Here is a 12,005-nt window from a genome sequence, read left to right as displayed (position 1 = left end):
AATTGTAATGCTTTATAAAAGATTAAATGGTTTTGCATTTATTAGCAACTTCATTTCCTCATCTCTATGTACATATATTTATGTTTATGTGGGTAATAAAAATATATACAATTATTATATATACGCACATATATAAATAACTAGGTTGTCCTTTGACCTGGTTTTACTATCATACTTATTTCCTCATTAATTAATGACTTCAATGAAAACATCAAAACATGTTCATTTATATGAGTCATAATTTCGCTTTCTCAGAATTATGATTTACCATAGACTTTTCAAGATTTTACAAGATTTACCTGCTGGAAATAGCCGAGGGCATTGTTTTAGGGGTAGAAGTCATGCTTCCTCGAACAATATGAAAACCAGGCTTTTGGGAAGCACCTAGGTGGCTCAGTCAATTAAGCATCTGACTCTGGATTCTGACTCAGGTCATGATCTCAGGGTTGTGAGGTCTAGCCCCACCTGGGCTGTGCACTCAGTGGGGAGTCTGCTTGAGATTCTCTCTCCCTCTATCCTCATTTGCTCTCTGTCTCTCTCTAAAGATAAATAAAGGAATCTTAAAAAAAAAAGCAACGAAAAAAATAAGTTTCTGCATTTTATTGCAAAAAATATTTGTTTCTTGAGACCTTAAAGCTGTCAAACTCTGGGACTACAGTTCATAAGACATATTCTAATGAAGATGTTGGAGAAAATGTTTTGCTTCAAATCTGGGCAAAACGCTACCATTCTTCCCTGTGGAACATCCCATCACGTGAGATCCCATCTATGTGACCAAATTGTGATGGAAGGGACCCATGTCACTCCTGCTCAGCACAGCCGACAGATGCATAGCTCAGAATGCTTTCCAATCTGACAAGGAAAATGGAGCTTTACCTGAACGTTATGCTCACCTGCAAAATTTTCCCGTGAAATTTCCAAAACAGCGGCAAGAATAACCATTGGGTTTGCTGATGCAGGCGGCCCCGTTTGCACACTGGTGACTCTGGCAGTTGTCTATATCCATTTCACAGTTCACACCGGTGTATCCAGGCTCACACCTGCAGTGATAGGCTGCAACTCTGTCGGAGCAGTTGCCATGGATACAGGGGTTTGAAAAGCACTCATCAATGTTGAGTTCACAGCGTGCCCCTAACCATCCCAAGGGACACGAGCAGTGATAAGAGCTATAGATGTCTTCGCAATTTCCTCCATGCAAACAGGGGCTGGAGTTGCAGGCATTCAACGGCAAACAGCCAGTAGCCACTGCATTTGTAGAGATTTTGAGAAACTGCTCTTTCTGGGGCTTATTAGTGAAACCAGGAACATTTTCAAAGTAAGAGAGATAAATGCCACTGATTTCTATTGTACCTAGACACCCTTTCAGGCCCTGCGTCTTGTCAACAGCTCGGTCACCGACATAAATGTCTGTATTATCTTTCAGAAAGTTGAGGCTCCCAGTGGCAACTGCACTGGTCACAAAAGATGCTTGGTTGTCCACTTCCATTTGCCACCTGGAGGCCCGGGCCAGTGGGTCCATCATGGAAAGAGTCACTTGGTGCCATATGCCATCATTCACGGACTGTGAACTTGTCAGACCCAGCGTATAAAAACTGTTGCCACTTTGCAGCTGAAATAATAATCTGGAATCTTGAATGCTAATATTCAGAAATTCAGGCTCCTTCTCTGCCTGCAATATGATCACATCGTCATCCCTTGTTCTGAAACCAAATGTGATATTGGTGAGTTCTCTGGTAATATTCCCATTGCTCCTGAATAATATTTCACTGCTTTGTGCATTAAAAACAGCATTTCCAATACCTAAAGAGAGAAGGCAACACCAATGAGCAACTTTATTGACTCTGTAATGTTGGCTTCATTACACCTTTATTACTACAAATGATCAAGTTAATATCATCATGTATCAACTGTTTGATACGAGTTAGGCACTGTGCTAGTTCTTTTTGTATTATTTCTAATATAGAATTCTAGAGCACATTATTATTATTATTACTATTGTCATCCCCATTTTGTAAAAAAAGAAATTGAGACTCCCTGCAGTTAAGTGATTTTTTTTCACAGTCATGTGGCTAATAAAGAATAAGACCAGAATACCAAACCTGGATGGTCTGCTACCAAAACCCAGACCATACCTTTCTTTCCCATTGAAAAAAAGGCTACATGTAGAAACAATGTCTAAAAAAGGTGGAAATGAATGGGATTCAATGCATGACTAGACATAGACCTTGGTAGGGGTATTGGAAAAACCTATGACTATTCACTTAAGTAGAGAAAATCCAGTTCTCCACCTCCTGGGTGGGTCTCCTTTCCTCTCACACAACTTCTGTATTCACAGGACCTGAGACACCAGGTGTGTAGGGCTTTTCTCCAAGCAATTCTGTGCATCATCATTTCCCCTCTCCTCTGGTTGTTTCCCACCAGCATGCAAATATACTGAATCTGCTCCAACATCAGACAATCAAAACACACGCAAGACCCCAAAGCCCGATTCACCTCCTCCTCTCCCGTTGCTTCCTTAATTCTCTATTCCCTTTCCTGCCAAACTCCTCTAAATAGCTTTATATTCTCGTCTTCTCCAGTTCCTCATCTCTCATTTTCTTTTTTATACACACCACTCAGCCTTTTGTGCCAGTCACTTCACCGAAGCCAAGCTACTCGAGTCACAATGACCTCTGTGTTAGTCAAGGTAGTGGTGAATTCTCTATTCTCATTTTCTGGCACTTTTCAGTAAAAATCACCCTTAAAATGCTGTCTTTGCCTCAGCTGTGCCTGCAAAAGTCTGGGTGATCTGACCGTTGATTAACTATTCAATTCCATTTGCTATCATCCTCTTCCTTAGTCACATGCTATGCCACAAAGAATTCCTGTCATTTGTTGAAGACATCAAACTTGTTCCTAAATCAGGCCTTTTCAGTATTCCTCCCCCAGAACATTGCCAGACATATTATAGGTAAATATTCTTAAATAAAAAATCTGTAAAAATAATTCCTGTGTCCTCAATTTGGGAAATTGAGATAATGGTTAGAAACCACTGCAGGAGAAAATTCAAGCCTATCATTCACGTATACAACTCAAATGTATTATTTGAATTAAAATTTCACTTGATTTTATTACTTTTGACTGTGGTGTTTTTTCCCACCAAGTTTGGGGTTGGGATTAGGAAAGAAAGGAACAACAAGTGTCTTGTTCCATGCTTTAAAATAAATGTTAAAGAAACAAATCTCGGTAGCTCTCTCCAACTCCGAAAGGAAGAGTATGGTCTATGATATAGGTTAAATAGGTTCATTTTACTACTACGCTGAAATCACTTCTCATCTGGGGAAAATCACAATATACATAACAGTATTTGTATTTCACCTTTTCTTTGGGGAACTTTATCATAATAAACACACCTGTATGTAAGGTGGGTTGTAAATTTTTAAGCCTCGGTTTTCTGATAGGAGGCCCTAAAGGCAAACTCAGGGTGAGGCATGAGCTATATTCTCAAGAGTATGTTATTCTATTAGATCTAACCTTCTCCATATATCTTTCTTGAAAGAAAATACAATAGGGTCATAAGATCACATAAAATTAAAATTACACAAAGTAGCAAAAGTCTGTTCTAGGGTTCATACCTGTCAGTTAGTAAAAATTCACCCCTCGTATTGGTTTACATTTTCTTCCTTCATTAAGATAAGTCATACTTTAAAAAAACGTTATTGAGAATTTTTGGGAAATCAGAGGCCAACTTTCCACTCTTTCTGTACTGGGAATGCAGTAGCATTGAAGATTCATTTAAGTTCTTTCAGATGCGATATGTCCAAATCCTAACCTGCTTTATTCATAGACCAAAGACCAATACACACTGAGGATATGGTTCTCGGTCTGTCACTGTTTCTAGATATCCTTTTCTTCTTCTTTTTTTTTTTAACCTTCTGAAAATATTCCAAATGATGTAAATGCTTTTATAGAACATAACTGGGACTAAGAACTTTAGAACTTAAAGACATCTATCGAAAGATTAACAATAAAACTAATATTATATTATTGCATTATTTGAAGTAGGAGAGAAAAGAAAATGTAAATAATATTGTGGGTAGTATGTAGACATGTCAAAATTGTGAAATAGTATTCAAATTTGCTAACATTAGTCTTTAGTACTGAAGATGGGCAAAGAAACATTGCAGATGAGGAAAACACTCAGAAAACATCAGAATGCCCAATGTGTTTGCCTTTTTATACTTATGGTTATAAAATCATCACATACACACAAAATCTTTTTATCTACCTATAAATTATATGTTTTATCTGCATTTACAGTGAAAGCTTTAGATTACAGAAACTGTGTGAACTGCCTGAGGCTTCATGGTTAACATTAGGCCGTGAGCTCACACTAGCACGTGAATGTATATTCCCAACAATGAGGAAAGGAAAGTCAAATATTACTTGGTTAATTTCTCCAGAAATTAGCTTTAAATACTCAAAGATCTAGGTCTGGTGTTGCTCTGACCTCTACTCCCCATCTCCCCTTCACCCCCAAGGAAACCCAGGGGGCAGGATGAGGCATGAAGCCAATCTGGATATTATTATTATTATTATTATTACTATTATTATTAGATGATGATGATGATGATGATGTTAGGTTTATGGTACTTCTCAAGTCAGGGGAAAGAGCCACAAGTTCCTTCGGAAAGCAGGTTTTGTCTGAATTCTTTTTTTTGGGTTGCCTCATGGAACTGAAATACCCAACTTAATGGGATGGGTGACAACTTTAAACTCCACCTACATTCAAATCCTCGAGGCACAGCCTGGCACTGGGCTCTGGGAGGACACGGGCTGAGCTCACACCACCGGACGTGCTCACACGCTTTCCCAGCTGTGTTCGCAGGGCAGGAACATGAGAAATCATCCCACAGGGAATAGCACACACCTCCATTGTGACAGGGGTTGGACTGAGCAGAAAAGAAAGCAAAGCTGTAAAAAGCACTGGCAACTAACCACAGAAACAGTAAAGGCATGATCCCATATCTGTTCTTTTTAAATGCTTATTTTCTACATATTTACACTTTGAACTTTTTATATCCATTGGTTGACAAATGGAAAAAAAAACTTACTGCTACCATTGCCAACTCTTTTCTAAAAGAGAAATGGGGAGAGCAAGAAACAAAAAGAAAGATGAAATGAGAAAGAGAAAATAGATAAGACCATTCTCTACAATACAAGGAGAATTTTAAAAGGTGTTATGATATTCTCTGGAATTTCTAAGTTACAAGGCACTTTCAATCACACCAATTACCTCTTGAGGTAGAGGTTATTACCCCTGTTTTTACTAATGAGGAAGCAGAGGGCCCTCCTGTTATCCAAGATCCTAATAAATAGGCCAATGGTGAAGCTTGGTACCTAGAGCCTCTGGATCCAAAGACAGTGACCTCTTCAGGTGCTGGCCTCTCACTCGGAAACATACTATTATTATCTGAGTTCTTAAAAGGTTTCTCACAAAATATCCAAAATGAAAGTATTTAAAGGGGAATTTCTGAGAGCTGAGATGGTATTGATCTCAGTCCCACTGTTAAGATGTGATTTAGTTGAGTTACATAACCTTTCTAAACTTCAGTTTCCTTATCTGTCATTGACATAAATGGGTAATAACAATACTGGTTGTACCCAGCAGTCCTTCGGCAGAATTAAGTGGATTCATCTATGTAAAGCAGTGCCTGGCACACTGGCAGTACTCCTCTAGTCATATGAACAGGATTCATTTTTGTACATTTAGAAGCAAGCCCAGTGCATGGCGGTAGTCAGAGCTCAATAAATGTTCAAAAGATATAAATGTGTTTCCTTTGAAAGGTCATGCAGAGCTGACAGATTCACATATTTGAATAGCTTTTGGAAGAGCATACAAAATACATAAAGTAAAACATAGGCTCAGAGAAAATATATTTTGGAGAATTTCAAGTCCAACTACCAGAAGAAAGTTACCATTCAGGGTTTCTTTTTGTTGTTGACTTTATAGTCAAAAACAGTGATAGCTGGGCATTAAAATACATGATAGGATGATCTCTTCCAAAATGAGTTAATTCAGTTAGATCTCTGGGATATCATTAAGAGTTTGGGAGTTAAAATATTATTATTCTTGAGCAATTTGTTGTTGGGACAATAGAAGCCTGTGGCTGGAGATATCTTGGATGGTTAAATAGACCATGATGCCACCAAGGTCAAAGCCATTTTTTTAATGGCTCCATATAAATCCCCCAGTCTTGCTGGAAAAATATTGATGAAGTGTTTTTCTGGCTGGTGGGTCATTAACATTATCTTCACATACAAAGAATGGTTATAATAAATTATTTAATGAAACAACAGGTGAACATACAATATAGACATAGTTGGTGTGAAATTCCTACCTTGCACATGTTGTCTCCAGGACAGCCTTAGGTCACATTGACAAGAACTGGATTGTGGGATGCATTGTTTGTTGAACTGGGGAAGAATTCCAGATTCTGGTTGTTTAATCTTATATCTTGGATACAGCCTTTAAAGAAGCCACCATTAGCTTCGGTCTCTGGTCCGTCAGGCAAGCCACCAATGTAGATGACATCTCCTTTTTGGATTTTCCATGTAGGGGCAAAAACAAATCCTAGGTTCTGTGAAGACTGATACAGTTCAATTTTATTTGGCTTTATTTTCAAAGATATCAAGTGGACATTTCCATCACTAAGAACAAACTTTACTACTAACTTTGAAGAATCTGGATGCAGCATTGCTAGTCTGCCATGCTCTAGCCAAACACGGATGTATTGATAAGTCCTGTTTTCCAAAGCTAGGAGTAAGCCTGATGGTCGATGTGTGCGAACAAACATAGAGATGGTGAAGTTCTCTCCATAACTCTTGTCAAGATTAAAAGCAGCATATCCAGTGGCGTCATCCTGGCCGAATCTACCTGCTACATACTCTTCAGTGACAAAATAGAGGAGGAGAAACACAGAAGAAACATTTTAAGACTCAAGTAAGAAGGGCCACAAGATGAAAACACACACACACAAACATACCTCTATACGTATTTTTTAAAGACTAGAACAGGCTTTTTCAATAGAATGACATTTTGGCCTCATTTCTCAAAACTTCTGAGTTGACTGAAATTTACTTGGTTTACTGAGTTTTCTGAAATAACTACATTTTGGTTTATAGTTTATAGTTGAGGCCCACTGCTCACAAAACGTAAAAAGGAAAGATCTCTGTGCTGATAAAGTTACGATTTACCTCTCCGTCACTGCCCTAAAATGCTGGGATTTAATGACGGAATATCAGATATTCTGTCCTCCAACTTACTGGAAGAAATCTGAGGAATAAGATCTTTTCCTGTAACATCTCAGGCATCTGCCATCTTTGCTATTTGAGGACACGGGGAAACAAATATCATTAAGTCTAATAATTTTTACTAAAGGACAGGGATCAAGAATTAGATTCACAAATCCCCTTTGGGCATGATACTCCAAATAAAATAAAAGGCAAGGGAGTTGAACGAAGAAAGAGAAATCTTCCATCTGTGGCCCTAGTTGGGAGAGGCATGGGAGACAGACAAGTAGTAGGAGGGGGGCAAAGCTGGGCACTGAACTCACCCAGCATTTCTTTAAAGAAGTTAGTCATGCACTAATATGGCAAAACTATCCTCGTACATCAACTCAAGAAAACTCTTGAGATGTATACAAATAAACCCTTACTCTCCAAAATATTGATGATATCATAGGAACTAAAGTTCCTGTCTTTTTTTCTTTTTCTTTTTTCTTTTTTTTTTTTTTTTTGAGGTTGGGGGTGTTGGGCAGAGGGAGAGGGAGAGGAGAGAATCTTACTGCCAGTCCCCACACCCAGTGTGGACCCTGATGTGGGGCTCGCTCTCATGAGACCAAGATCATGAGCCCAAGATCATGAACTCAATCAAGAGTTGGGTGCTTAACTGACTGAGCCACCCAGGTGCCCCTAAATTTCCCATCATCTTAAGGCTTATATTCTAGTTGGTGGACACAGATCAGACACAGTTAAAGAAACAAACTATATAGTATGTCAGGAGGTGGTAAGTCTTTAGGTATGCAATAAATCAGGTAGGAAAAGGGAATGAGTGCTGGGGATAGAACTAGAGTTGCAATTTTTTAATACAGTAGTGAGAGAAATACTCTCTGATATCTCTTTGATAACATTTGAATGAGAACTAAAAGAATGGAGAGATACTGTTGCAGAAACTCAAGGGAGAAGGAATGATGGCTTAGATCATGGTAATGGAGAAGGTAATGAGAAATAGTCAGATTTGGGAAATATTTTGAAGGTAGAACCTACATGATTTTCTAGGACTAGTTCAGCAGTTCAATGCCAAAGTGGGTTTTTTTGTTTGTTTGGGGTTTTTTTGTTGTTGTTGTTTGTTTTGTTTTGTTTCCTAAATAGCTAGAAGCATTGAATTTCCATTTGCAAATACTGAAAAGAAAACAAGAGGCACAGACTGGGGGGAAGTGAGAGTCCATATTAAATTTGAGGTGCCCCATCGCTTCTCGGCCTTTTGGCTAAGATCAAGTGTAGTATCTGTTCTTATCAGTTTAAATTTGAGGTGCCCTTTTAGGTATCTAGGTGGAAATGTCTAGTAAACAGTTAGCTGTAGAGGAACAGAGGAGACATTCTGGGGATGTCTCCTTTTTTTTTTTTTTTTAAAGATTTTATTTATTTATCAGAGAGAGAGAGAGAGAGAGAGAGTGAGCACAGGCAGACAGAATGGCAGGCAGAGGCAGAGGGAGAAGCAGGCTCCCTGCTGAGCAAGGAGTCCGATGTGGGACTCGATTCCACGACGCTGGGATCATGACCTGAGCCGAAGGCAGCTGCTTAACCAACTGAGCCACCCAGGCGTCCCGGGATGTCTCCTTCTAGCTAGAATGATTTTGGATTTGTCAGTGTAATTATTGCTATTTAAAGCCACAAGACTGGGTGAGATCACCAAGAGAGTGAGTACATACAGAGGAAAGAACAGGTCCAAGAACTGAGTCCTTAAGCACCAGACATTTGGATTTGGAGGTAAAGGAGATGACAAAAAAGCAGCCAGTAAGAGGAGAACCAAGGGAGAGTGATGTCCCACATGCCTAGGGAGGAAAGAGTTGTCAGGAGGAGGGAGCAGTTAACTGTGTTTACTGTTGCAGCAACAGGTATCGTGTCAAGAGAGGGGCAGTAAATGAAAACTGACCATTGCACTCTGCATCTAGAAATCACTGATGAATGTGATGAGAGAGGTCTTGAAGAGATGGCTACCTTCAAGTTTTTACATCCCATTGCTAATCAGAAACAAGACAGATTTTACCATATTTCATTGTGTTTCAATATTGCCACGGTCCAGTTGAAGTTTGGGCAAAAGGTAAGATGTATTTTAGTGTAGCTGAACTACAGTTAAAACTTGTTTGGCCATCATCTGTGTTTGAAGACCTCCTGCATAAAAGGCTACATATGCATAACTCTGACTTGATTTTCTATAGGAATACTGCATTTTGAATCTGTGTTTGGAGACCACCTGCTCCGGGCAACTACAGGTAGCTATCAAAGTGTACTATTAAATAAAATAACCCATTTGAAGAGGTTAACGTCTCTGAATACACTGCGGCACTTTCATATGAGATAAAATGTTTAATAGGAAAATGTGGCTCTTGAAACTCCTGAGGTTTGAGAATATGCACAAAATCATTCAACCTCATGGGTGACAGGGACCCTGCTGGTCATCCTAGAATGCCTGCAGATCACTTTGTGGATCCAAATGAAAAGACAGAACACAGAGCTATTTTAGGGGGGTCTTTTGTTTATTTTTTTTCTTAGACACTTGTGTCTCCAGCAATCCCATTCTTCTTCCGAAATCACAAGCAAGTAGTCAGAGAATGTGATTTACTACATGATTTTTGGAAACACCTGACTTGTCTGTGAACATGGGAGGAGTGATTCTCAACTGTGTTGCTCATATGGCATGAAGAGGGATGGTAAATGCAGATGGAAAACAGCTTCAAGTTCTGACTGGTAGAATACAACAAGGTCAAATTTACTAGAATAAATAAAAGCCTCTTGCTTCCAAATATACCTCATTGAGGGTGGAAGAAACAGGATTTTGTGGCACCGTAAGTAAGAATGATTCAAAGTGAGCCAAGCGTAGAATGTAGTTTCCAAAAGGTCAATGTAATATTAGGCTGAAAACAGAAGAACATTATCTAGAAAGAGAGGTTGTAGTTTTGTGTCACTCTCCATCATCGGGCATATCTAAGAACCAGATAAGCAAATTCATTCTAAAGTAAGCAACAAGCGAGCAGCTGATGAAGTGTGTGAAAGCTCTGTCATATGGAAAATGTTAGAAGAAACTGGATATGTTTAGCATGATAGAAGTGACAGCTTGGATGGTACTAGATACTTCAAATATTGAAGTGCTCCCAAGAAGAAGAAAATGGAAGACTTGTATTAGTATGATTTCAAGCGTCACAATGCTGCCAATGAAGGAAAACTCTAAGCAATCATATTTTATTTTGGTATAAGAAACAGCCTTGGGGCAGTTTCTGGAAAGATAGAATAAATGAGTTCTTCATTTCTAAAAGTATGTAAGGAGAATTTTGGTCACTACCCTCGGCAGGCACGATCGATGTATGACTAGATGTATGACTGAAGATAAATCATATGTAAATTGCTTCTACAAATAAAAAGTATTCTCTAGAAGGCAAGAGGTTTTCATTCTGAATGGCATCTTGGCAGCTGCACGGTCTTATACACAGTCAATACAAGAAGATATGTTGAGACAGCTCTGGGAACTAAGCTTTGAGAAACACTTTCCAAAACTCCCCTTATTGAGACATTTATTTCTATAAGATCATTTCTAAAATATCAATGCAAAAATATTGGATATTTCCATGTTATTCATGTTTAGTCAGCCAACTAAATCCTCCATTGATCCTGCTTGTTCATTTCAATGGGTTGGGAAATACTGAGCCAAGATCATTAACCGAATGAAGTTTGCCTTGGTAACAGTTAGTACCTCTTCTCTCTATTAGGAGTACATGTGTAATGATAGAAAGGCTCCCTGTTCTCACTATAGCCTGTAAGCATCTTTGTAATGAGAATAAACTCCCCAGCAAACATAATATATAACACCAATATAGCATATTTTAGTTTTACGACTGAGGCCATATGAAAAATATAACCTTTCTTAAACTTAATACTGAGAATTTTTGGAGAGAGATTTTGGATTTTGGAAAGATTTTACAGAACTCCCTCCCTATATAGCTCACGTTTGAAGCCAAGAATTTCCACGAGGGCTAAACAGTTTCAAATGAGGGGGGGCACGGTAGGGGGATAAAGCAACTGGGGGAGGTAGGGCACGTAACAAATTCAGGAACGTTGTTTAAAAACATCATGATTTTCCAAGTTGGAAAAATAAACTAAAGAAAACCAGAACCCACTGGACTGGCATCCCTTGAAACTATTTACAGGACAGTTAGCATTACCATGGTCAGTATTAACCTTATGGGTCGCTGCATTTGGAAGCCAGTCAAAACAAGTCAGCATCTGTTTGTTATTTTGTATATGTAGTAAAAATATTGCCTTTGGGTCAATTAAATTTTTCTTCAAAAAGTGAACATTGCCTCAGCATAATTTCCCCTTTTCTCCTTTAAAAAAAATCACAAAACAACTTGCCATTCTATTTAAAATATTACATAGAGCTAGTAGATGCCATACCTCATTGTCAAACAGGTCCATGATTTGTAATGAATATTGTGGTTAGCAGGGAGACCCATGAATAGTTTCTAATAACTCTTAGCCATTCATACATGGAATAGGGTATAGGCTAAGACTGGTTTTAATTTTAGTTCATATAAAGCAGAGAAGACTATTTACCAGATGTTGTCCTACTTCAAGTTGCTCTAAAATCATAGGGTAAATTACAGCTGAACTTCAAAGCAGTCTGTTGCAATTACCTCTTAGACATTTTCAAGGCATGATGATAATAATAAAAAGAAACGTATGTATTG

The 12,005-nt window shown here is 38.6% G+C and overlaps 1 protein-coding gene and 1 pseudogene across 1 annotated transcript in view; one reads left to right on the top strand and one right to left on the bottom strand.

The window, feature by feature from the left end:
* Positions 1 to 12,005, bottom strand: part of CRB1 (crumbs cell polarity complex component 1) — a 147,907-nt gene that overhangs the window by 37,874 nt on the left and 98,028 nt on the right. Inside the window, 3 exon segments of the mRNA XM_044267540.1 lie at positions 894 to 1,800; positions 4,766 to 4,931; positions 6,381 to 6,928. Coding sequence (XP_044123475.1) covers positions 894 to 1,800; positions 4,766 to 4,931; positions 6,381 to 6,928 — 1,621 coding nt within the window.
* LOC122918954 lies at positions 8,509 to 8,670 on the top strand (annotated as a pseudogene).

This window comes from Neovison vison, chromosome 10, assembly GCF_020171115.1.
Source record: "Neovison vison isolate M4711 chromosome 10, ASM_NN_V1, whole genome shotgun sequence".
NCBI classification, from domain to species: Eukaryota; Metazoa; Chordata; class Mammalia; order Carnivora; family Mustelidae; genus Neogale; species Neogale vison.
This window is presented reverse-complemented; position numbering and strand designations above follow the sequence as displayed.